This window comes from Natrix helvetica (assembly GCF_964273705.1).
Source record: "Natrix helvetica genome assembly, chromosome: 1".
Classification (NCBI taxonomy): domain Eukaryota; kingdom Metazoa; phylum Chordata; class Lepidosauria; order Squamata; family Natricidae; genus Natrix; species Natrix helvetica.
The window spans coordinates 131,228,392-131,255,612 of NC_138548.1; the positions used below are offsets into that span (position 1 = coordinate 131,228,392).

At 36.6% G+C, this 27,221-nt stretch overlaps 1 protein-coding gene across 1 annotated transcript in view; it reads right to left on the reverse strand.

The window, feature by feature from the left end:
- Positions 1 to 27,221, reverse strand: part of CNTNAP5 (contactin associated protein family member 5) — a 407,927-nt gene that overhangs the window by 34,398 nt on the left and 346,308 nt on the right. Inside the window, exons 16-19 of the mRNA XM_081943815.1 lie at positions 24,242 to 24,412; positions 20,904 to 21,122; positions 19,221 to 19,460; positions 15,918 to 16,146 (exon numbers count right to left, since the gene is read on the reverse strand). Of these exons, the coding sequence (XP_081799941.1) occupies positions 15,918 to 16,146; positions 19,221 to 19,460; positions 20,904 to 21,122; positions 24,242 to 24,412 (859 nt within the window). The remainder of the gene's footprint in view (positions 1 to 15,917; positions 16,147 to 19,220; positions 19,461 to 20,903; positions 21,123 to 24,241; positions 24,413 to 27,221) is intronic.

Below are 27,221 nucleotides of genomic sequence, written 5' to 3' on the forward strand. Positions count from 1 at the left end.
TGGAAGGCAAAACTGTGCTAGTTATGTTTTCCTATAATATGAATGGGTAACTCTGAAGTCCATGTTTAATTCAAATTGGCTTTGAATTAGTCCAGGTTTGTCCCTGTTTCATTTTCCCATTTCTGTTTCTCACTGGCTATAGCAGAATGGAAAGATCAATATTTAAGTTTCTAATTGATTAAAAATAATGTTGCAGGACTAGAAACCCCAAAACTGTAGGATGTGGAAGTTCTGGAAACCTACATTTCCAAGGATTTGCGTACTATTCTGAACATGCCGCCAGGCTGTGGCATTGGGACCCTAGGAAATATTTCTTAGTGCTCCTGAATCAAAAAAACTGTATTCAGGGAGACAACTTCCGGCAGCCGAAGGGGACGGTCGCGTGCGTCCACCTTCTCGCTGTTTCGGTGGGCTCCCCTGAAGTCTAGGGGGAGCACAGGGTGCCTTGGAGGGGCGCCCTGCCATAGGGGCGGCTTGCTGGGACCCCCTGGAATGGCGGTGGCCGCGGGGGGGTCTCCAGCTTTGCCCAGGAGCTGGAAAGCATAGGGAGCACGTGGAATGCCACCGCGCGCTTCGCCGAACGCAGCCTGGAAGGAAATGATCAATCTGAATGAAACAGCTGAAGTGCGGTGAGGTGAGGGGTCTCCCCAGGTCTTTTACTGTCTTTACTCTATTGACTGTTCTGCAGTTTTTTTGGGGGGACTCTGTTTCAACCTTTGGAGTAGTTAAGATTGGAGGAGGGGAATTTTCACCCCCCTTGAAAAAGCAGCACTTGGAAAATCTCTCCCTTGTATGGGAGAGAGAGAAAGTTTAAAATCTACTTTCACTTCCCTTAAATAATGGGGAATTTTTTTTTCTTTTTTGACCACAACTGCAAGAGAAAGGATGGTTGAACTGATTCTTCTCTAAACTATGCATGGGAACTTTGATCTTGTTGTTTCCTGACCACCTGTACTGGCTGAGCCAATATGGCCAACTTCCTCCTTCTTCCTTATCTTTATGAATGAGACTCCTCCCTTGGAAAACTTTATAGCAATGAACTAATTTCCACCCCAGAGATCTCCAGGAGCCTCTTCAAATACGTTTTTCCCCTGGATGTGGAATATTTTGATCCACCTATCTGCTCTAGTTTTGTAATAGATGATTTTTCTCCTTTGGACTTGCTTGCCTGGTGATCCCTACCAGCTGTGCTTTCCCACAGACACCATTTCTTTGTATAGAACAATAACTATCTCTGAGCTTCATGATGGGTCCAAAGAAGTTACCGCCTGGTAAGGCCTCATCGGCTCTGACATCTTCTACGTCCAGCCCTATTGCTCACCAGTCACAACTGGGATCTTTTTTACAACTTAAAGCCCCTGAAGAGAGTGCAAAGGATTTGTCCATTCATCAGATGCTTCAATCCATCTTAAAGGGACAGGACAAAATGAAAAAAACAACTGCAGGACTTAAATGAACAGCTCAGAGAGACGAAACAACAAACCATACAGAATGAACAGAGGATAGGTGTACTGGAAGAGGGTGCAGTTGGGATGAGAGACGAGCTAAAGACAATCCAAAGGGGGAATGTAGAATTTGAGAATCATGTGATAAAAATGGAATTTGAAAGGATTTTTTCCTTAGGTTCCAAAACTTGCCAGAAGTTGAGAATGAAGATCTTAAGGAGATTATGACCACAATATTAGCAGAATATATTAATAGAGATAAACAAGGTTTTGGTGGGATATTGACCTGATCTATAGGATTAATTCAGCCTATGTAAGAACACACAATGTTCCAAGGGAAGTTCATGTTAAATTTCTTAGAAAAACCACAAGAGATGAGGTTCTAGGAGCTCAAAGGAGAGGACTATTAAAATATAAGGATAAAGAAATAACAATTCTTAAACAGATCCCAAAGAAAGTAAGAGATAAGAGAAGGAAATATTCCTTCTTAGCAAAAAAATATATACAATAATGGGGTCTGATTTAGGTGGCTGTTACCAGAAGGCATGTTGATTTTCTGGGATGGCAGTAGAATTAGAATCAACACAGTTGTGGAAGCAGAGGCTTTCACTAAAAAACACAGTTCTCTCTTAGGTGAAATGGGGGATGTTACACAAGAAACAAAGGAGGGAGGGGCTGAGGCTCTGCCAGTGGACTGGGGGGGGGATGATGCGACAACTAGAAGACTCAGATCACAAAAGTGATTTGAAACACTATTGCAAATGTTGTTACAATGTACCTTTATGGAAGTGATATAAAACAAAATGATTGAAACATACTGATGATTTTGTGTTAAACTCAAAACTGCTAATACCTATGTAAATGTTGATAATTTTCTATTTTTTTGTAAAAGTTGTGAGACCTGGGGGGGCTTCTCCCCCCCACATGATGTAGCTGTCAAAATGTTCTATAACCTTTTAACCCTTTTTCCCTGTAAAACTTCTAAAATCAATAAAATTTGGACAATAACAAAAAAAAACTGTATTCAGTAAGCCTGTTGCTGTTGCTGGGCTTAATGGACAGAGAACTTTAGAAAATGGAACTTTGATGCTATATATGCCGACATCAAGACGAATACTCAATGCACAAAAACAGAAGGATACTTTGATTCCAACAATGGAAAAATGGCTGCAAAAGTTGATAGAGTTAGCAGAGATGGCTAAATTGACTGCTTTGATTAAAGAAAATACTTCAATTAATTTTGCTTCTATTTGGAAACCACTTCTAGACTTTGTGCTTGAGAGGGAAAAAAGTGAAACTTTGATTTTGGATTTTGCTAATTAGATAGTTTTGTTGTTATAGGAATGACTAGTATATATTATTGTGTAAAAGCAAAAAGTTGAGGTTATATGTTTTTATCTTATTCTAAAAAGAGTAGGAAGTCAATGCTTTTCTTTTTCTTTTCCCTTTTATCTTACACATGTCCCTCTTTTCTTTTTCCTTCCCCTTTTCCCCATTATTCTTATTTTTCTTTGTATTTCTGTATTTTTATATTTTGATCAACTAATAAAATGTTGTAACTTGAATAAGCCTGATGGAGCAGTACTGTCCTTTGGAAATCACTGAGAAAATAGCACCAACTTTAAGCATCTTTAATGCTACTATTATCACACTGAGAAAGGAGTAGCAGCCCTGGCAAGATTAAAATCTTAATGGAGGCTGACACTTTGGGTAACTGAAGCTGTTGTTGCACCCAAATGTCATTCTTACTCAACTTGATGCTTAGAGTGAAACTAACTATACTGGAGGGAAGGGTTGTGTTTCATTCCAAATCAAGATAGGCAAGCAGAACTCTCCTACCACCAACTGTGGTAAACAACTCCCTTTAATGAAAAGTTAACAACCACCTAAGCAAACCTAGAAACATAGGAATGGGGAAGAATGGAAATTGTCTCCAACCTACTGAACCTTTGGAAGCTGAATCAACTAATTGTTGGATCAGGAGAATTGCTGCAAGACAGCTTCTCAGTGCTTTCTCTAGTGGAAGGGGTAGCGAAGCCTCATCTGCATACATGCAGGATCCAGGCAGTGCACGAAACCACATTGCCTCTGGTCTATGGAAAATCTGCCCACCATGAAACTGGTCTCTGGTGCCCAAAAGGTTGGGGGTTGCTGACTTAAAGCAAGTATAAATGCTGATGGGTTTAGAAAGTAAATGTGGACCTGGAAAGGTCTTTGACCAAATCTTTTATAATGTTCTATTGTTTAATCTATGAACCACTCTCCATATATCTCTCCCTCCTTTTTTTAAAACCCTTGATCTTTTTTTGTACAAGATTATTATTATTTTCTTATGTTCTCAATTGTGTCTAATTCTTGGATATTTCCTCGAATAGTCCCTGCCGTTTTCTTGGCAAAAGTGGTTTACCACTGCCTGCTTCCAAGGGCTGAGACAGAATAACTGGCTCCATTTCACCTTGGTGGATTTGTGCGTAAAACAGAAGTAGAACTCAGACTCTTCCAATTTCCAGCTGAATACCTTAACCACTACACCAAATTGGTTGATGCTGGATTATTCTCCACCCGTTTTGTTCATAATAATCTGTATGATCACATCAGAGCAACAATTATTTAAGGGAATATTTCCTTTAATGATTCAAATCTGAGGAAGAAGAATAAATCATTAAATGTACATGCCACCCGAATTATTTTTCCAAACAGGTCTGCCCTGCCAAATGAGACGGGGAGTTCAGAGTTTCAGCTGATGCATAACCAAGATTGCTTGTTTCAATTACCTCTGTTAAGACTATGGTCAGGATGACTAAAAAACGGCATGCTTTCCTCCCCTTTCAGCATTCCTTGAAAGTAATGCACTGTGAGTTTCACAAAGCACAAGACTCTGGAGATGTGTTCTTTATAGGGCTTTCAACAAGGTGCGCAGACAACAGGCCAAAGCAGGCCTCTTGAGAAACGATAGTATCATGAAGACAAATGGCCTGTCATATCCAATATATTGCTTGGGATGCATATATAAAAAGCAGGGAGGGAGGCTTATTCCAATTGCCCTCTGCTGCCTATTGTTAATAAGATGGGAGACATTTTCCAACTGTCCTCTGCTGCCTACAGCTATTAAATGGGTTTTATCCCAAACAGCCTACGTGGACATATGGGGCTACCAAAATGCAATGTGCAGATTACCTGCATACTGCTTGAATTGCTTTTTTCCTCTCTCTTTCTCTAATCCAATTACGGTCTCTTGGCTGCTGAGTTTGAATCTTCTGTACCTCTCCTGGCCCTTCACACTAACCTGCAGTGCCATAAATAGGAAAATAATCTCTATCAATTCAGCTTTATATTCCATGCCTTCTAAAATGTCTACTACGCAGGGGTTTTTACTAAGAGGTGGCCTCTTGACATTCATCTTGCATACTCAGGGATTCAAAATGCTAAGTATTCAGATTAGAAAAGCTCAAAATGTATGGTGCGCATTTTGGGAGGTCTCGATTTGCCCATTTTTCACAGGTTCACACTTAATCTTTCACCGTTGTCAGCATTAGAAGCACCCCCCTAAATATCCTAAGCAACTTGTCCATGCTGTTGATAATAATAAATACAGTTCATCCATAATGATTTTTCAATCCTTAGCACTAAGAGCCAATGCCAGCATAAGACTTAACTGTGCTTAACCACGAGTTTCCTTTCTCATCACTTCCTTTCTACAGTAATATACTCCCATCCCAATTTATCCTAAATGTGGCAGGAAGCCTCACTAAGCAGAATGGACTTTGCTATGATTGAGCATAGATTTTCACATGCACATGTTCTGCTTACTGAATAACAAACTTGTAAATTAATAAATGTTCCTCTTTAGCCAGATATAAAGCCAGAGCTGAACTCAAATGGTGATTAAATAGGAAGCTCTCTTTAGCAGCCGTTACCATTAGAGCTGATACAAACCAAAGCCAATTTCAGAAGAATAAAGGAGAATAATGGCCATATTGTGCAAAAGGAAGTGACATTGAAGCATTGGAAGAACCATTACCTCATAACTAGATTTTTGCTTATCCCCTCAGCACTCCTGCAGGGCAGGAATGATAAAATCCCAATAACTGAGCAAACCTGTACATGTGACAATGGGGAAGTTGAAAACATTTCACATGTCTTATTGTGCTGCAAGTTCTACAGGAATATCATATTAACGCACATTTCCCCTCTATTAGAAATATTTCTAGTGAGATCAGATAATTTCTATGTGAACCATCTTCTTCAGTACTCGAATCTAGCAATAGCAAATAACTTGTGCAATAGCAAAAAATTGTGCTGCTGCAATGATAGGTTTGAGTTTACTTTATTGTCATTGCACCATGTACAACACAATTAAATGCCATCTTCAGTGTACATCATACATAAGAAACCTATAAAACACACACACATCCTTTGCCTTCTACACAATTGAATTGAAACCCCTGATACTGCATTAATATTGTACTACCCAGTAGAATTCAATAGTTACTGCTCTGGGGTAAAAGCTGTTTTTCAGCCTATTTATCCTTGTTTTTTTTGGCCTGTACTATTTGCCAGATGGCAATAGTTCAAAAACAGAGTGCCCAGGATGAGATGGATCCTTAAGAATATTTTGAACTTTCTTAATGCAGCAGGAGCTATAAAGCTCTTCCAAGGAGGGGAGAGGGCAACCAATGATAATAAGGAAAAAAATTGGTTAAAGGACTAAATATCCTTATTTTTATCAATATTGTACTTAATTATTTGCTAATAATGTTTAGAGGACATATATTTTAATGAGCAGTTTATTAGCTTATTATTGTTAGATAAATAACAATAGAACATATTAGCTTATTGTTGTTAGATAAATAAATAGTGTATTATTGTAATAGGGTTATTTAGAGTATACAATATTTGATTTTCTTTACAGTTGTCAATATATAACTAGACCCCCTTCTCCTTGTTGATTCTGATTGTAATTGCTGTCTTTTATCTGTATTTTTATTATCTTACATTGCTGGTCATTGACTGAATAAATAAATTTCAGATTTCTGCTTATAGTTCTAGATGCTAACCCACCTGACTCAAATTCTTCAACATGCACCTATTTAGTATCTCATCTGAGAGCAAAATAAATGGATAATGTATATACACCATATTATTCTTATTCCCTATCACTCTTTCAGTCACTGTATACTGCATAGAGTACACTCTATATCTGCATTAATTGAACAGAAAGAAAAATTACTTTCACGTGAAAGTATCTTCGAACAAATGAAAAGTGTTTACTCGAGTGGGAAGTATTTATTCCATTTTCATTTTAAATCAAGCTTACCCTATTAAAGACTTTCTGAACAATGATGTAGAATGCAGCTTTATGACAAACTCTGCAGGGTACTGAATTTTTGGAACCTACCATGCAGTTGGCAGCTCAAAACTGGGTATTGAAAGGTTTATTTTAGGGCTAAGTCTCCATTAGAAAAATTAGATAACACTGCTTTAAAAGATTGCTATATTAAGGAAAGATGCACACTACAATATGTGCATTTTTGATGGTACTGGGTTTTAGCATGGGAATTTTTGGGGGAAAATACCATGGAAATGTAAGTGATATCTTTTATTATTTCTTTTGCTGCAGATTGTGGGCTATGTGAACAAATTGACACCAAATAAGGTTAAGTGGCAGATCGTTAAAGGGTGCTTCTTATGATTTTGGGATGAACATACATATGATGTCCATTTACCAACTACAATTGGAAACATCAGCTCCATCAGTAAGCTATGTGATCATAAAGTGAAATATCCCATGACTGAACCTAACTTACAGTTTCTCTTTGTTAGTTCCAGTCAGTGGTGGGATTCAAATTATTTTTACTACTGGTTCTGTGGGCGTGGCTTATGGGTGTGGAATGGCTTGGTGGGTGTGATTTGGTGGGCGTGGCAGGGGAAGGTTACTGTAAAATCTCCATTCCCTCCCTACTCCAGGGGAAGGTTACTGCAAAACCCCCATTTCTTCCCAATGAGCTGGGACTCAGGAGGCAGAGAATAGAGGTGGGCAGGGCTAGTCAGAGGTGGTGAACTATTCAAAATTCCCACTACCGACTCTCCAGAACTGGTCAGAATTTGCTAAATACCACCTCTGATTCCGATGGTGGGCCTTAAGTGAATCACCCACAGTTACTTAGTGCACCATCATATGACCATGACTTTTGACTTCCTGCCAGCTTCCCCACTGACTTTGCTTGTTGAAAGTCAGCTGTGAAGGTCATAAATGACAATCACATGACTGTGGGGGACTGCATTCATGTGACAGAGGGGATTTATTTATTTATTAATAAAAGGTATATAGATATCTGATTCATACATGGGAGACTCTGCATGGCTTACAAAATTTAATGGCTACAGTGGCTGCAAATTTGAGAACCTGCCACAAGTTTCCTCATTCAGCATTGTTATAATTTCAAAGTAACGCTACTGAACAAGCAGTTGATAAGCAAACAGTCTATAATGCAGCAGTCTATAATGACTCATAAAACTAGGAAACAGATTCCCTTTTCTCTTCTTACAGCACAAACTTGCATAAAGTCCCCATTCCCAGCTTCTGGATAGGTTGTTACAGAGTTAGGATGTAAAGCTTCAAGAGTTAAAGAGATTAAAGTAATTTTTTTTTAAAAAAATCCACCTCATCAGATGGGAACACTAGTGGGTCCCTCGCTTGTGATGGGAGATGCACAGATACTATGTTTATACCAAACATTGTAATTGACATTCACAAAATAAACACCTCTGAAATTATTCTATGTTAAATTCACTACTTAGCAATTTGCTGAGAAGGCTGAGAGAAGATAACAGCAAGTTCAAGAAGCAGTTAAAAGACCAAGAAGTTAAATTGGAAGCAAATGAGAAATTAATTGCAGCTTTAACTGCTGGAGACATAACAATAATTAAAGAGCTGGTCTCTAGGCAAGAAGGCTGAGATTGTATACAAGGCCAAAGGAGCAGGGGAAAAAAGTGGTTACTTTCCTTATTTCATTTTCAGAATAATAATAAGAATTCAATAGAAGCTATTGAAATATTATATAGGGATGCGGTGGCTCAGTGGCTAAGATGCCGAGTTTGTCGATCAGAAAGGTTAGCAGTTCAAATCCCTAGTGCCATGTAATGGAGTGAGATTCCATTACTTGTCCCAACTTCTGCCAACCTAGCAGTTCAAAAGCATGTAAAATGCAAGTAGAAAAATAGGAACCACCTTTGGTGGGAAGGTAACAACGCTCTGTGCACCTTTGGCATTTAGTCATGCCAGCCACATGACCATGGAGATGTCTTCAGACAGTGCTGGCTCTTCGGCTTTGAAATGGAGATGAGCACCGCCGCCTTGAATCAGGAATGACTAGCACATATGTGTTAGGGGAACATTTACCTTTACCTTATTGAAATATTTCTAGGATTATTTTCCTCCACTGCAATTTCAGAAGAGGTCTATTGAGTGCCACCTAGAAGCCAGTTTTCACAATCTAGGGATCATTTTCTCAATGAAGTTGTTGAAAAGTCTGATCAAGACAAAATTAAAAAACCACTGGAATCCTAACAAGCTTGGAACAAGGGGGAAAGAAGCTTAAGAAGCTTAAGTTGTTTGTTGATCTAACTTTCTGAGTAATTAAAACAGAAACAAAGAGGTTTGTGCAAATCTCTTCTTATAGCCAGAGAAAATTCTTCAAAATTTTCAAAAGGCAACTGGATTTTCTTTGCTTTTCCCTGAAGATATTTCACTTTCAAAAAGAGTGCTAACTACCACATGACTGCAAGGAATATAAATCCTTCCATACAGTTCTTTATAACTGAAGAAGCTTCTTGGATGAGAAGCAAAATGTCTTCAAGGAAAAACAAAGTCCAGTTGCCTTTTGAAAAAGCACCTTTGGGACAAGTTAGATCATTGTTGCCAATTGTCTTTGACTGAGTTTTGGATATATTATTAGACCAGAATTAAGTTTTCAGAAAAGAAAACAGTCCCAAAGTTGCATTGTTCTTTACAGATACATCCAGGAATGTAATTAAATGGAGAATGCTTTACTCCAAGAAATGAAAGGGTCCCCCACTGGCACATGCTCAAGACTGCATTGTTCTTAATATCACATCAGTCGCTTAATTCAGTTGATATGTGCAATACTTATTAAGTTTTAATTTCTGACCATACACCTCCACTAATGCTATTCACCTTGGATAAGAATATCCCAGTTAGTAGTTTCCTAGTATTTCCTTGCTGGGAGATCTGCTAATTGTGGGACAACAAAATGAAGATTTAATAGATCTCAAAATAAAGATTCAACTAATTTGGGGGGAATCTTTGGAATACATTTAAAACATTTTATCCAATGTGATATGACGGAAAATAATCTGAATCATAATGTAAAGGTAAAGGTTCCCCCACAGAGGCATGCTAGTTGTTTCTGGCTCTAGGGGGTGGTACTCATCTCTGTTTCAAAGCCGAAGAGCCAGCTCTGTTCTTCAGACATCACTGTGGTCATGTGGCCAGCATGACTAGATGCTGAAGGTGCATGGAATGCTGTTACCTTCCCACCAAAGTGGTCCCTATTTTTCTACTTGCATTTTTTACGTGCTTTCAAACTGCTAGTTTAGCAGAAGCTGGGACAAGTAACTGGAGCTTACTCCATTACACGGCACTAGGGATTCGAACTGCTGAACTGCCAACCTTCTGATCAACAAGCTCGGCAACTTAGCCACCGCGTCTCACTGAATCACAATGTAGAAAACATGAATTTGAAATTAATTAAGCACTGAATGGACATGCCATAAACACACTCAGGAAGTATATTATGCATTGAGATGTATTATATTGAAATTGGACTAATTGTGTGCTTTATTATTATATTTAAAATTAAATATATAAGGACAGAACACTTTTTTAAGAAATTCAAGTTAAACAAATTTGTTGTGAATAGGCAGAAAAATCTAGGAAATTATTGCATTATTGTTGAAAACATTTGTAGAACAGTAGAATATTTAATAAGACATTTGGGGCCAGGGAAACAAATTACCTCAATGGTAATGAAATTAATTCTTTTTTATTATTCTATAATTTGTATGTAGATATATGTAGATATAGCTAATAATAAGATAATTTTTTTTTCAGCATAATAAATCTCCCAGAAACTTTGGATGTATACCCAGGTATGTTGGGCTTCATCCAGAATATTACAGGAAATATATAGTATTGATTTAATAAAATAAATCAGGCAATAAAATAAATCAGGCAAGATAGAATAGGCATAGGATGGTATAAAGAATTCAAGGAGAAAGTGGCTTCTGAAGTTATCACAGAAATGAAAAGAAAGCCCTTTCAGCTTTTTAATAAGTAACTTATTTTGGTGTAATTTTGAAGGCTGGTAATGATCCCATCCAGTGAACAAATTATTGTCTAATATCTAATACATTTTGAAGTTAAGATTATAAAAGCTACTTTGGCAAGAAGATATTACCTGCAATCATTCATCCTGCACAAACTGGTTTCATAAAGGGTATCAAGATTCTGATAACATAGGACTTTTGATTGATATAATAGTCTTATACACCAATTTAGTAAGAATCTATGTTATTAGCTTTATTGCAAATAGAAAAATCTTTTGATATGATTTAAATCAAGTTTTGAGTTCAAAGTGTGGCTGAGATTTAGCTGACCTATGTAATCTATAAACTTAATGCTTTTCATTTTGTTTTAGGGAATATAAAAAGAGGAGGTTCAGAACAATTTAGAAGGCATCTGATGAGCAGCTTAATAACAGGTTAAAATGCTATGATCTTCAAGTCAAAGTCTGTAGATTGTAGTAGATTGAGGGATAGATAGCCAAACCTTTTATTCAGTACTCCCATATTATTCAATTGAAATACCATTTTTTTTCTGATCTAAGAATTATTAGAAAGCATATTTCAGGAAATAAATTAAGGTCAGTGATGATAAAACTAAGCACAGGCCACATAAATAAATGAATCAATTTGAACTTCCAGGAACAATCAGGGAATGGAAGGGAACAAAATAAATTATAATTAGTGATGTCACTGCAAATTTCTATGACCAGACTTATGCAGACACTTACCAGAATTAATGCATAATAAATTCAAGGGGGCTTAATTCCACTAGGCAAGCCTTGAATTAAAATGTCAGTGTCTGTTATATATGATAGTTCCACCATGGAGGAAACGCATCCTGGGCCTTTTCAAAAATCTGATTCAAGTTTTGTTAGGGAAAAATATTTGAGTCTTCTGAGCTGAACAACTGCAAAGAAAATAATGAAATGGTGCAACTTTCTCTGCAGTGGTGAAATTTACTAGGAGTTTGAATCTTCTTCTGCACTGCATGGGGTTCCTTTTGATTCAGGTTTTACAGACATGATAGGCTAGATAAATATACATATTATTTGTGTTTAACACTGCAAATAGCTCCCATGAATCTGCCCACCACTATCTCTGAAATAAGGCAGTGCAGTGAATTGGATTTCTCCAAACTCACTATAAAGGTTATAAAGAAAATTTATTAGTTTCCTACTGTTCTTTGCACTGAGACGCAACCGATACTGAAATTTTAAGATTAATAGTTGGATAACTAGTTATCTTCAAAAATGGGGAATGAAATATTTTCATGAGGGTGGAGATTACGGTTTTTATATTTCTTCAAATACAAGAAGTTTTCAAAAATGTGTAGATATATTATGGATATGCCTACCAAATACACATGGGAAGGATCAATAGAAAACTACATTAAAATGTTGGGGATTACAATAAAAGCTGAGGTTGAATTGTTATGTATATTTACATAGATAAAGGTAGTATATTATTACAAAAATTCCTCGAAATTCAAACATGCTCATCAGAAACGCACTGTAACCTACCAGTTAATAACATGATTATGTAACATAGATGTGTGTGTGGGTAAGATTATCACTCCTGCTGTCAAGCAAAACCAAGCATGTAATAGTGATTGTCATACCATGTGCATGAATCACACAAGTGGCAAGAAAATAGGGGCAGTCAGGCATAATACAGGTTATGTAGACAGTAAACACAAGGTCAATCAAAATGGACTCAAATGTCTATATACCAATGCACAGAGTATGAGGAATAAACAGGGAGAATTAGAAATTCAAGTAAAAGAGGGCAGATATGATATTATTGCCATTACAGAAACTTGGTGGGATGAAACTGACAAATGGAACATACAGCTAGAAGGATTTAAATTATTTAAAAGAAATAGACCAAATAAAAGAGGAGGTGGAGTTGCACTATATATAAGAAATAACTATGTCTCTACAGAAATAGAGCACAACAATAATGAGAACTATCTTGAATGCATTTGGGTCAATATTAAAGGTTGTGGGGGAAATGACATTGCCATAGGTCTATACTACAGGCCACCCAACCAAGCAGAGGAAGAAGATGAACTTTTTGCTAGTCAGCTAACTAAGGTATGTAGGAAGCACACCACAATAGTAATGGGAGATTTTAACTACCCTGACATCAACTGGGAAACAAACTCTGCACCAAGTGGAAGATCCAACAGGTTCCTAACAAACCTAGCAGACAACTTTGTTTTCCAAAAAGTAGAGAAGGAAACAAGGGGATCAGCCATACTGGACTTAATTCTCACTAACAGAGAGGAAATGATAGAAGGTGTTGAAGCCATAGGAACCCTGGGGGCAAGTGACCATGCAATATTGGAATTCAACATTATCCAAACACAAGTAGTAGAACAAAGTCAAACTAGAGTCTTGGACTTTAAGAAAGCTAATTTCAATAAACTTAGAGAGAGCTTGGGAAAAATTCCATGGATGAGAATCCTCGAGGGGAAAACAACTCAAGAAGCTTGGGAAATTTTGAAAAATGAGATTAGAAAAGCCCAGTCTAACACAATACCAATGAAGAAGAAAAACAACAGCTCCCAAAAGAAACCAGCATGGCTGCATAAACAACTATCTGACAAACTGAAAGACAAAAAAAATAAGTATAAAAAGTGGAAGGAGGGGGACATAACTAAGGCAGAATATCAGCAAATAGCCCGAGCCTGTAAAGATGAAGTGAGGAAAGCTAAGGCTCACAATGAAGAAAGGCTTGCCACAAAAGTAAAAATTAACAAAAAAAGCTTCTTCCAACATGTTAAAAACAAGAAAAAAGTTAAGGAAACAATTGGTCCATTGCTAGGAGAAAGTGGCAAGAAGGTGACAAGCAACAGGGAGAAAGCAGAACTATTTAACTCATGTTTTGCATCTGTCTTTACACAAAGGGATAAAACAGTCCAACCTATCAAAAGCAGCACCACAAAATTAGGAACACAAATTGAAATAGGGAAGAAAATGGTAAGTGAGCACCTGTCTACCCTAGATGAGTTCAAATCACCAGGACCGGATGGATTACACCCCAGAGTTCTGAAGGAACTAGCAGATGAGATCTCAGAACCACTGAATTATATCTTTCAGAGATCCTGGAACACCGGGGAACTACCAGAGGACTGGAAAAGAGCTGATGTGGTTCCCATCTTCAAAAAAGGGAAAAAATTAGATCCAGGAAACTACAGACCTATCAGCCTAACCTCAATACCAGGAAAGATTCTGGAAAAAATAATCAAGCAACGAATTTGCGAACACCTAGAAGCAAACAAAGTAATAGCCAAAAGCCAACATGGATTTGTCAAAAACAGATCATGCCAGACTAATCTTATTGCATTCTTTGATAATGTGACAAAATTAGTGGACCAGAGGAATGCCGTTGATATAGTTTACTTGGACTTCAGTAAGGCTTTTGATAAGGTAGACCATAACCTACTACTAGATAAAGTAGAAGAATGTGGGTTAGACAGCACCACCACCAGATGGATTGGTAACTGGCTGACCAACCGCACTCAACGTGTAGTTCTCAATGGAACTGCATCTACATGGAGGGAAGTATGCAGTGGAGTACCCCAAGGCTCTGTTTTAGTACTCTTCAACATCTTCATCAATGATTTGGATGAGGGAATAAATGGGGAACTCATCAAATTTGCAGATGATACCAAGCTGGCAGGAATAGCCAACACTCCAGAAGATAGGCTTAAGATACAGAAGGATCTTGACAAACTTGAACATTGGGCACTATCTAATAAAATGAAATTCAATGGTGAAAAGAGTAAGGTTCTACATTTAGGCAACAAAAACGGAATGCACAGGTACAGTATAGGTGATACCTTACTCAGTAGTAGTAACTGTGAAAGGGATCTTGGAGTCCTAGTGGACAACCATTTAAATATGAGCCAGCAGTGTGCAGCAGCTGCCAAAAAAGCCAACACAGTTCTAGGCTGCATCAACAGAGGGATAGAATCAAGATCACGTGAAGTGTTAATACCACTTTATAATGCCTTGGTAAGGCCACACTTGGAATACTGCATTCAGTTCTGGTCGCCACGATGTAAAAAAGATGTGGACACTCTAGAAAGAGTGCAGAGAAGAGCAACAAAAATGATTAGGGGACTGGAGACTAAAACATATGAAGAACGGTTGCAGGAACTGGGTATGTTTAGCTTAAGAGAAAGAAGGACTAGGGGAGACATGATAGCATTATTCCAATATCTCAGAGGTTGCCACAAAGAAGAGGGAGTCAAACTATTCTCCAAAGCACCTGAGGGTAGAACAAGAAGCAATGGGTGGAAACTAATCAAGGAGAGAAGCAACTTAGAAATGAGGAGAAATTTCCTGACAGTGAGAACAATTAATCAGTGGAACAGCTTGCCTCCAGAAGTTGTGAATGCCCCAACACTGGAAGTCTTTAAGAAGATGTTGGATAGCTATTTGTCTGAAACGGTATAGGGTTTCCTGCCTAGGCAGGGGGTTGGACTAGAAGACCTCCAAGGTCCCTTCCAACTCTACTATTGTATTGTATTGTATTGTATTGTATTGTATTGTATTGTATTATTATGTAGACTTTCTCCAGATCAGGGATTTTTATCATTACAGAAATAAAAGAACAAGATCAAACCTTCACTAATCAAGATAAAACAGGAAGTAAAGAAATGAAGGAGATGAAGTATGAAGTTAACTGTGGCAAAATTAATACTAGATACATTTGAAAAGTAGAAATATAGAAATATAATGTGTCAAAGAACCAGTGGGTCAGTGTTTCCATGGACACTCTTGCACACTTAGGTATACTTACCTGGAGATATAATTTCACAGGATGAACATTTTTCATTCTCATAAAAAATATGTGCAGCAAATGGATTTCTGCCAAATGCAAATAATATTATGCATTGTCAGCAACTGTGAATCACAGTACTATTCACCTTCAGCAATATGGCTCTTTAAGAAAGGACATATTTGTTATGGTTCTGGATGGAAGTTCAAGAGTAGAAAATGTGATTAGCTGGGTAATTAAAATTCATAACATGATGGTATTTATATATCTATATATTGCTATATATTGCCATGGAATTGTTAAGCTTTGCATTCACACTTACCATTCTTGGACAAAATAACAGCCAGGTATTCATGAGAAGAGGCATTGAGGTAAAACAGAAGGCTTGGAGCATTTGCTGTCAAGAAAGTAAAAGCGACGTCTTCCTTGGATATGGATGTACCAGCATAAATGGCTGAAGATGTAGAACTTGCATTTTTAGTTACAGGATAAGGTTCCTGGAAAGTGTAGGTAATAGAAGTGCCTGCTTCAAACACTGCAGAGACTTCTAAAAATACAGAGAAAATGCACAAATCAGATTCAGTGCAGTAGATTGAAAACTATTGGAGCTGCTGAAATTGAATTTTTAGAATCAACAAAGCAGATGCATTTGTGTGTGCTTTGTGTTTTACAGTCTACAGTTGGAAAATATGATTTCATATGAACCAAGAACGTCCAAATCTTTCCATAGATGGAAATTTATTCCCCTTATTTGCAATCTGGATGCAAAATCTGGCAATCTAAATACAGGTGATTTACTTGATTTACAAACACAATTGAGCCTAACATTTCTGTTACTAGGTGAGACATTTATTAAGTAAGTTTTGCCCCATTTTATGACATTTCTTGCCACAATTGTTAAGTGAATCATTGCAGTTGTTAAGTTAGTAACACAGTTGTTAAGTGAATGTGGCTCACCCATTGACTTTGCTTGTCAGAAGGTCACAAAAGGGGATCACATGAACCCAAGATACTGCAACCGTCATAAATATGAGTCAGTTGCCAAGTGTATGTATTTTGATCACATGACTATGGGGATGCTGCAGCAGTCATAAATGTGAAAAATGGTTGTAAGTCACACTTTTCAGTGCCACTTCGAACCGTCACTGTTGTAACTCGAGGACTGCCTGTATATGCTTTCTCAGAGGAAATATGATACTGAAACAGATAATCTTTTGCCAGCCTGAAGCAGTTTACTGAACATGCAGTATAATAGCAGTGTTTCTCTGTTGCTACTTGATTGGCTGTACAGAAAGGCAGGGTCCCAAATGGGGCTGAAACATGTGGTGGAGAAGGATGGATTCTGGAATCACTGAAAAAAGTGAATCAGTAAAAGTTGAGCGGCGAGTCCATAGATGAGGACAAACTCCCAGCAAATTGTGATTTTCAGTGAAGGCTTATGAATACATTGCCTAGGGGGTTTCATTGTCTGGAATACTGAGAAGTAGCAGCAACATTTTCAAATATTTAAAAGTTGTATAAAATAATCATTGGCAACAGTCAAGGAAATAATAGAATGGATCCTAGCATGCTGTTTGCTTTTCAGAAGATCCTATCCTAATTCATGCTTTCTTGGTTTGACTTGGTTTGACTTGGTTTTCACTATGAAAACTCAAAATATTTGTCAGTGTGAATTATTTTAGGAAAGGGGAAAAAAGTAAATAAGCCATATTGGCTAGAAAAAAAAACAACAAAAGCTACACTCACTAAAGCTGACTTTAGAAGATCCCCAAAATATGCTACTCTTGCAAATGTTCAGATCTTTTCAACTAACAAAATAATTTGTTCTCCCCAAAAGGAAAGCAAATCTGGGGGAGATTGAGGAACGGTGAATGAAGTCTGCCTGGTCAGAGAAAGATCCTTTCAAATCAAACTCCATTTCATGCTGTACTGTTTAGTTTGTCACTAAATATAATGTAATGTTTTAGTTTGGACTAAGCTGTCAGTGTAAAGAAAAAAGATCATTCCTTATTTTTGAAAATATGAAAATGTTCATTTATTTGAATGAAAGGCACGCTATTATTTACCATGCCCATTTTTCCAACAGGACTTGTGCACTTTATACAATGTTCTTCCAACCATGTTAAGTAGCCAAGGATCACTTGTTGTTAATGGGGCATTGCCAGTTTGCAAGAGGCAGTAACAATTAGAACTCAAACGCTCAAATAGATCTGAGCTATAATCTTTTAAAAAAGGAGATGGTTTATGGAAGATTGTTAGGGTTTTCCACCCCACCTAAAATGCCATCTAGAGCTCAAGTTCTTTTCTCATCAGCTATAAGAAATTAATATCTATAATGTTATGACAAACAAACATTGTCTTCATTTTATGAACACCGTGTTCCATTTTTCCTCTCATCTGATCATCTTATTGCATTAACATATAATTACAAAAGTAAGTACTCCAAAAATAATTAATTCCCAAGCCATGAGAAGTTAGTTCCACAGGACGTATAAAAATATCATCAAGGGATTCTTCCACTACTTTTTTTGCTTGTTTGTTATTTGAGTTTTCAAATGAGAAAAGTCTTGACAATTAAAGTAGTTTCATATTCTGGAAGACATGACCTCATTCCAGGTTTCAAATTATTTTTTATATCTAGATTACTAGCCTTCACATGTGCCTCTCTGAAATCAGGGACATTATTATTATGAGACTTCTGGGTAAAATCTAATGGAATTTTGAACAAATCAATAAGAGGGCACCAATGATACATTAGTTAAAGGCACTAAATTGAACCTTTGCATCATTAACTTGAAAAAGTTTCCTCTGCATGTGAAAAGCAATATAAGACCAGTCAGGCACTCAATTGGCAGTGGGAAGAAGATTGTTGATCTGGTGTCCTTATTGGCATGAGACTCTACAGTTGCTTCAACTGAAAGGATGGAGAGTTGCAACCTCAATATCTACTGGCAAGAGATATAGTTTTGTGTATACTAACAATCCTGCCAGCTAACCAATCTGCCAATTTGCCAGAGGAAAAATAGCAATAGCACTTAGTCTTATACTCTGCTTCACAGTGCTTTACAGCCCTCTCTAAGTGGTTTATAGAGTCAGCATATTGGGTCCTCATTTTACCAACCTCAGAAGGATGGAAGGCCAGTGAGATTCGAACTGCCAAAATTCTGGCAGTCAGCAGAGATAGCCTGCATTCTAACCACTGCACCCCCACAGCTCTTACAAATAAAATAGAATCCCCAAATTTCTACTGAAAGTAGGGAAATAGAGAAAAAACCTGGCACACCTTCTCACCCCAAAATTATATTAAGTTATTTGTTGAGAATCTAGATCAGTGGTTCTCAACACTTTCTTCATCATGGACTCCCTTCAAATACCTTTTGTGGCCAAGGACCATGGCCACAGACCCCAAAGACCTAATTCAACATTCAAATAATAACATTTATTCAAGACTTTATGGACTCCTGTGATGACATCTTGGCCGGCCAGGGATCTTCAGACCACAGGTTGAGAACCATTGATTTAGATAATTTAAATTAGAAAGTGACATTTTGTATAATACAGTTTGGTTAAGGTGCACTGGATGAGCAAAAAGAAATATAAGGATCCATTCAGCCATCCTACCTTCTCTGCAGAATGGTCCTTCATATGCCGAATTGGTGCAATCACACAAGTAGCCATTAGGTTTCTCCACACATTTCCCTCCATTCTGACAAAGGTTACCATAACTGCTGCAATGGCCTGAGCATCCTGGTTTGACACCAGGAGTCACTTTGGCTCGCTCTTCAAGGTCAAGCTTTTGTCCATTTAGATGTAGAGAGCGAATACATCCCATAAAACCTTTCTGTTTGGATGCAGATGCTCCTGTTTCAGGTATAAGTAAGGTAAAGCTTATATTTTAACAACTGACCCTTTAACAAATGAAATTCTTATTAAGGTTTCATTGTACAATATTGTAAATATATATTTCCCATTGATTCCAAAATAATGTATAAGAGGGTATTTATTTACTTATTTATTTCTCAAACGTGTGTTCCACCATCTCATCAAAGACAACTATAGGTGGCTTACAGACATTGAATAAAATGCCATATAAAACAATTAAATCAATAAATAAAGATCTTATATTTAAAAATTCAATAAAAGTGAAACTGAGCAGGATAAAGAGAAAATGAGAAAAGTGCACAAAGGGAGGAGATGGGCATTCTGTATTCCATCAGCCACCTCCAGTATTGTTAATTAAACATGCAGTCTTGACCTCATTATCAAGCAGGATGTCCTTTCTGCAATCTAGTGAGAGTCTAATATGCAATGATAGTGTAAGTAGAGGAAAAAATTGAAATAAAGTTAGTAACTTAAAATATAATATAGACATTGGCTTTGGAAATTTGTACTTAGACTTACATGTTTTTTTAAATCATGGGATTACCATCAATTAAGTATCCTGTTCTTTCATTTCTGTTTGTGTCATCTTATAATTTTGCAATTTAGAAAAAGACATGCATCTAGAATATTGGGTGTAGAAACATGAAACCATATGTTGCAATAATTACAGTCAAAACCAAACCAAAAAATCAGGCATGAGAAATAACTCTGAAAGTGTAGGATTTCTATTCTTAAACATAAGACCGTGAAAATCATCTCACAAAGGCTTGCATTTCAATTTTATCTTAAATATTCTGTAGCGGGGAGGACTTTTTGGAATTGCAATAAAGACCTGTTGAATATTCTCAAGAGTATGCAAAAATGGTGACTAAATGTCTTTTGGGACTCTGTTTCTGGAATAGGTATCAAAAGGAATGCATTGCTTATCTTCAAAATTGTATCTTTTGGTATAGCAACAATACATTTCCTATCTTTTATGGTATCACTATATATTCTGTCACACAATGAGACAAATTACTATGGTAACCTAAAAAGCTAGGACTGTGGATTTTCTGATTCCTGTCCACTACTAATTGGGCAGTGAACTATAATAATTTATATGCATGTCTGAAAATGGTATACAGTTACTGTTATTATTTTTTTTCTGTGAATTCTTCTGAGCTTTTTTCTATTGCTTAGTCTTTGGTTTGTTATCCATTGGTTGGACAATTTATATCAGTGTACAAATTCAAGAAAAACAAGTTTCTAAATTCATCTTCAAATAGTAGAAATATCTAAACTTTTCATAGAAATTAATTGAGGAATCAGTAATATCAAATACCCAATAGTTAAAAGAGTATTCATTTATCCCAAGAGACTAGCATTTGTAAAAAAAAAAAAATTAAATTGGGGGAAGGGGGTAGTACCAATGATTGAACCTACCTACAAATAATTGACTGTTTAGCTGCAATCGAAAATGTCCTTCAGCAGGTGCTTCTAAAGTCTTCTTTGGAAAGTTGTCTACCTGAAGAGAGGTTTCTCTAAGATTCCTTTCAGCATGCACAGAATGCCACTGGTTGTCATTCAAGGGCACAGGGGATTGGACAATAATCTGTACAGGGCCATTTCCAACATCAACTGTGAAAGTGATGTCTTTAGGAGCTGGAATGCATAAGGTGAAACTTAGTATGATATGCTGATAACAATAAGTACATAACTATGGTAGTAATATTTTAATATTTTAAGAGTTTTGAAACAATCAACCTTATGTGATTATTGAATTAACATAGCAAATCATCTATATATTATGGTACATATCTACAGACCCAAAACTTCTTTGTGAAATCAAATTCCTGGTCAAATATTATCATTTTCTCTATGATCATGTATTAGGCTGATATACTCATTAAATAGAAGGTATGTATTTGCCTTGCGATGGATCAGTGAGATAGAACATTTCCACAAATATTGTGCTATTTATCTAATATTTGCTTTTAAAAAAATCAATGATTGTCATCAAAATAGCCTGTAAAGTGTGTAGAAAATACACAAGAGAAAATGTAAGACATAAAAATTATTTCCATAAAACAATACTGATGGAAATATCTAGCTCATATTAGGAGAAGGGAGAAAAACTATACCACTGATATCTTGAGACTCATACAACAAATTTCAGCCCTAATTTTCAATAATTGAATGGATGATTTCCACCTACATTTGCTATATTCAGATGTATAACTTGTTGATATATTATACACAATATTAAACATGTTTCAAACACTAGAGCTTTTGTTCAAACTGTGTTATTAAATTTAATGACATATGCTGTTTAAATTTTCCGCCCTTCCTTAAAATATCACTTTTTATTCTTCTGAAAGTCAGAGAAACACCTGAGAGCAAGTTTCTGTTCCTAATGATTTAAAGAAGAGTGAAGTCAAACTATGAATGTTATAAAGATTACTCTGATAGTTAAATCACTGATATGTTGAGACTTGCATAGTTCAGTATTTCAAAAACTGGAGGTTATAGACACTTGCCTTTAGAACCAAATGAATAGGAAAAAACAAACAGGTGAGAGAATTAAGAAAGAAATATATAACTCAAGAACTAATCAACCCTGTTGTGCCATTTCTTTTACATTTTACATAGTTCATTAAAAGGAGACTTGTACTGAGTTCTTATTTCATCTCTATCCCTTGCAATCAACCTCATCTTTTCTGGGGATTAGTTGGGGCATATACTGTAGATCCCAGTTGTGCGTTGGAAATCTAAGTAAGAAGGAAGAATTGGCAGTATAACATTTAGGGCAAAATCAATTCCAAGATTAAGAGAGGTTCATCTCCAAGAGGACAAGAAAAGAAGCTGGCATCTGGTACATTGCCATATTATTGATCAATAAAAACAATGTATATACACCGAAAAATACCTTTGGACAGTTGTAACTCTGATTTATCCACCTTTCCCAGTTTCTTAAAAGGTTTAGGCCATGGAAGCAACATTACTTTCATCAGGGTTTCATTACACTAACAAAATAAGGCTGAAGTATGGCTATAATCATTCATTTGGATCTCTAATTTGGATCTCTAGCTATGTAAGGGAGAAGATAGATTTCTGATAAATTTGTACTCCATTGGTATACATATGTACATAACTCATAAAAATCTTTCAATCCATTGGAATGAATTTTCTTAGGCATAGCGGGTTGTGAACTCTCTTCTATTTATGGAAGGAAATAAATGACATTGATCTCCTTACAGTTTGGCTCTATTCCAACATCAATATCAACTGATTTGTGGACTGTACTCACAACCATTTAGCTCCAAACATAATCTGCCCTACAAGAAAATCATAACACAGTGGAGATTTCTTTCATTTCTACAGTGCACATCATCTTGACAGGTTGTATTATTCTGATGTAATTTCATGTCAATGTCTTGCTTTTATTGTATACTTTAAAAAAAAAAAACACAAGAGCCTTGAGAATGAAATACAACACATTGAAGTATCACCCAAATGGGAGATTGTGTGCAATTAACACTAAACCATTCCTCATTACCTAGTGATAACATGCTATGGCTTTCACCAAGGGTTTAATGAATCAAAGGCCTTGGGGGCTTTATTTTATTACATTTTATGTCATAAAGTTATTACATCTATATTGCAAAAGCATGGTAGTTGATTCTTGGTTTGTTCATCCTGATGAACAGAAAGGCCATTCTAAATCCACAGCACAACACCCTCCATTAACAGACTAAAACAACAGATAAAAAGATGACTTAAATTAGTTTTTTTCCCCTTTAATACAGTGGTCTCCAACCTTTTGGGTTTTGCAGACAGGTGGTGGTGGAGGAGGGGAGAGGGAATGGTTCTATGCAAACCACAGGAATACATGCTTGTGCGTGCATCATTATTTATGCTCACCACTCACACAAATGGAGCAGTGCAAGTAGAGCTGCCCATGCAATCTGTCCACGCTTGCTGCTTGTGCATCCCAGGTCAAAACATAGCCTGGGGCCTGGGGAACCCTGCTTTAATACTGGCAGCAATTTAGTTTCAAAGAGTGATAGCTTATTTGACAGACCATTATGACACTCTGAACATTTTGGAACCTTCCCCTTTCCACATTGGTATTCCATCTGCTTTCCAAAAGGATATTACATAAATAGTGCATAAATACTATTTATCATCACCTAAGAAGAGAAGGAGAGGCAATCTGCTGATAACTCATATACTATCGGTGAAAAGTAGCAATTTTGTGTGCTGCTTCGATAAGAGACAGCTGCTCAGCAGAGTCGATACTGAGGTAGATAATATTATCTTCACTTGAATGAAACTCTTCAAAGAATGTGTTTGTATGTATGCATGTGTGCGCACACACATACAAACGGGAGCATGTTTGGGATAATGGTTCAAGGAGCTGAACACTGATTATATTAAAGGGTCATAACCTCTCAACTTTGGGCATGTTATCTCCACTTTTAAGATTTAAACACAGACACAAACTTCACAAATATTAAGCATTCAAGAAAGTACAAGGTGTTTTTCCAAAAGGCAACTAGACTTTCTTGAATTTTTTCCCCCTTGAAAGTGTTTCACTTCTTGGATGTGAAGCAAAACATTTTCAAGGAAGAAACTGAGGAAGTCCAGTTGCCTTTTGGGAAAAAAACATCTTTGGGACAATCATGACCTGGATGAATGAGTTTCTCCATAGACATTTTGTGACTTAATCAGATCTGCAGAAAAATAACAATACACTCCGCAATTTCAGTTGCTAAACTTACAGCTTATTTCAACTCTGATGAAATCTTTCATTCCCAAATTTTCCAGAAAAACTCCAGACATCTTGGTTGTTTTGAAGAAGAAAGAAATGTCTGCAGTGAACTCGGCATGGAAAGTGGGGAAGAGAAGGTATGAAGCTTCAGTACTGAAAGAAGCTGCATTCCAGAACTGTCCTGCAAAGAACAACAAACTTCTCTATAGTTAATTATATGTGGCACATAAATGAAGGATCCAAGAAATACTGTAGCCCTTATTCAGAATTCATTAAAACAGAAAATTGAAACCTAGGAAGAAAAGTATGCTAGGGCTTCTACATTGCAGGTATGGGCTTCATTCATTCAGTTTGTTACTTGTCAAGACTGCATCCAAATTAATGAATAAAATCATACAAAAAGATAAATAGTAAGGCACTAATGAAAATATAGGTTTGTTTTATGTATAACACCCCCAATCACTTTTTCTCTTTAGAGTCATTCTGTGCCAGGTTCAATGTTTAGTTTATAAATACTTGAAAGAAGTGTATCTTGTGCGACTTCACAAACCTGACAGCATAAAGGCCAGCCATGTTTTACTAGGCTAAAATCTCATAATTAGGATGCCATCATTGACAGTCATCACATTGTGGACTACACTCACTGGCATGACCAAAATCAGCCACTTTTGTGCACTGATCAGATGATAATTGGGAAACACTTTTTTCTAAACACACATATAACACTTACCCTGTGCAATTGATACCCTTCCCCATAAAGTACATACACACAGCTGAAGTAGCAGCATCTCAACAGGTAATCTTTCAAGGAATCATGAAGTTAAAAATATAGTTTGTTAAGCACCCATGGAAGTTTTGCAAAGGACATATAAGTTAAGACAGTATAACCCTCTCTGGAATTTGGCACAAAATCATTCAAATTCTACGTTAAAATAAAAAAAATAAAATAAAAACTGTGGTGAAAAACCAGTGAAGCTTGTGAAGCTTGCCAGGTACATCTATGTGGCTGATGTACAGTATATCAAAGTACAATAAATCTGTGTTCCTTGGAGAAAATATTTGTTGAGTCTAGAGTAGATAAATTAATGGCTTTATAGAGTACTAGGTTGCTGACCAAGAGAACTGAGGACTTCAGGAATGTGAGGAAGAAAAAAATAAATCAGAGTTTTTCCAACTGAGTGAGGCAAAAGGTGAGGTCCTCTATAGACCGTAATAGGGACCAAATGTTTTTAAATACCTAAAGTGCTAAAAAAAGTATTTGGAAGATTAAGTTTGTTGATAGTTTCATGTCATTTTGGGTCATTAAAACAAAAAAGCAAATAAACTTTTCACAAAATAAATAGGAATTAATATGGAACATACATTTAAACCATTTCACAGAGAAATGCATTGGATTAAAAAAAGGATATATCGGATTAATTGACCAATGGCTAGATTTGCACAAAACATAGGTCTACTGAAGAATAGGGCAGGGTAGTTTTTTGTCCAATGTGTTGTAGGTATCTAAGTGCTGTCTTACTTTATTGTGTCGATCAAAACATCAGATTAAGCTATAAATGCTTAGGGCAGATCATGTTGTCTGTACATGGTTATTGCATTTTGCTAATCAATTTAGTATGTTCTCTGAACCTAGGAAATATATAATTGCTGTGGACCTTGAACTTGTTTAGAGGTTCTAGCAGGGGAATGCAGCTATTGTATAGCCTTGACCAAAGATTGGTACACTCATTCTATCTGGGATGGTTGTCCTCTTCCACCAAATGCAAAGCTTCAGGAGGGATGCACATGGAGTGGTGAAGGAGAAAGGGGACACCCAGCCAGATCAGCTGAATCAACCCTGGCGATCAATGGGGTAACAGATGTTGCAGCCAGATCACCCTCACATTATGTGTGAGTGAGATTTGAACACCTTGACACAATGGTCAGATATGGGAGATTCCATTCTATACCCTACAATGAGTGTCTCTACATTTGTAGAGTGGCAGAGGTAGAAGACCTGGCTCACAGTCTATTTGATTGTTGCTTGTATAAGGGAGTGAGAGACAGGTACCTTGGTCTATATACCAAACAAATGACCCATTGGGATCCCCATATCAAAACAACTTACCTTATGTGCAGCCAGAACCGGAAAATAACATTTATCACAGCACAGTACTTAAACAAAATGATTCTATTGAGATCTGCATATGTGGGACTGATTGGGGTAGATTGCAGGGGTGACACCGAAATAACATTTCATCATATTTTATCTATATCTTAAATTATTGTATTCTATTCCAATTTCATTTTAGATTATACTTTAACACAATTCCATTTTAAATCATATTTTATCAAATTCCATTTTATATTGCTTTTTATCAAATTTTAGTAATAATTTGTTTCTGGAACTTTGCGCTTTGATATGGGCCAAAGGCTAATCAATAAAGACTCAGTGTCAAGATAACTGCTGTGAAAAAGGCAAATCTCATACTAAACATAATTCAGAAAGCATTTTTAAAATTTGATTGGGTACTTTTTAATTCGATGAAAGCAGAACTAAAGGAAAGCAGACAGAAGAATACAAATTACATATATTTACATGGGGAAGGCAAAGCCAGAACCTTTTCTCTTCTCATAAACATTTTCATACAATGAACTGAATTGTTGAGGGAAACAAGGAGACAAAGAAATGCAAAAGGAAGTCCTTCGCACTAAACAAAATGGGGAATTTTGTACAGGAGAAAATGGTAACCACCAACTTTAACCACCACAAGCAGGTTTAAAAGAGAATCATAAAATTTTATAGCCGATAATAATTTCAGCTACTAATGGGCAAGATGGTTGGATATTACTTCTAATTAATGAAGAGAACAGGTTCTCAGTATTAATTAGTTGCTGAAGGATATGGATGAGGAAGTCCTACTTTATTCATGTCATGCTTGTTCATTTCTCTTTATTCCACCATTGTGGATACAGAAGTCCGAACAAGCCTTTAATTTGAATCTCTAGCA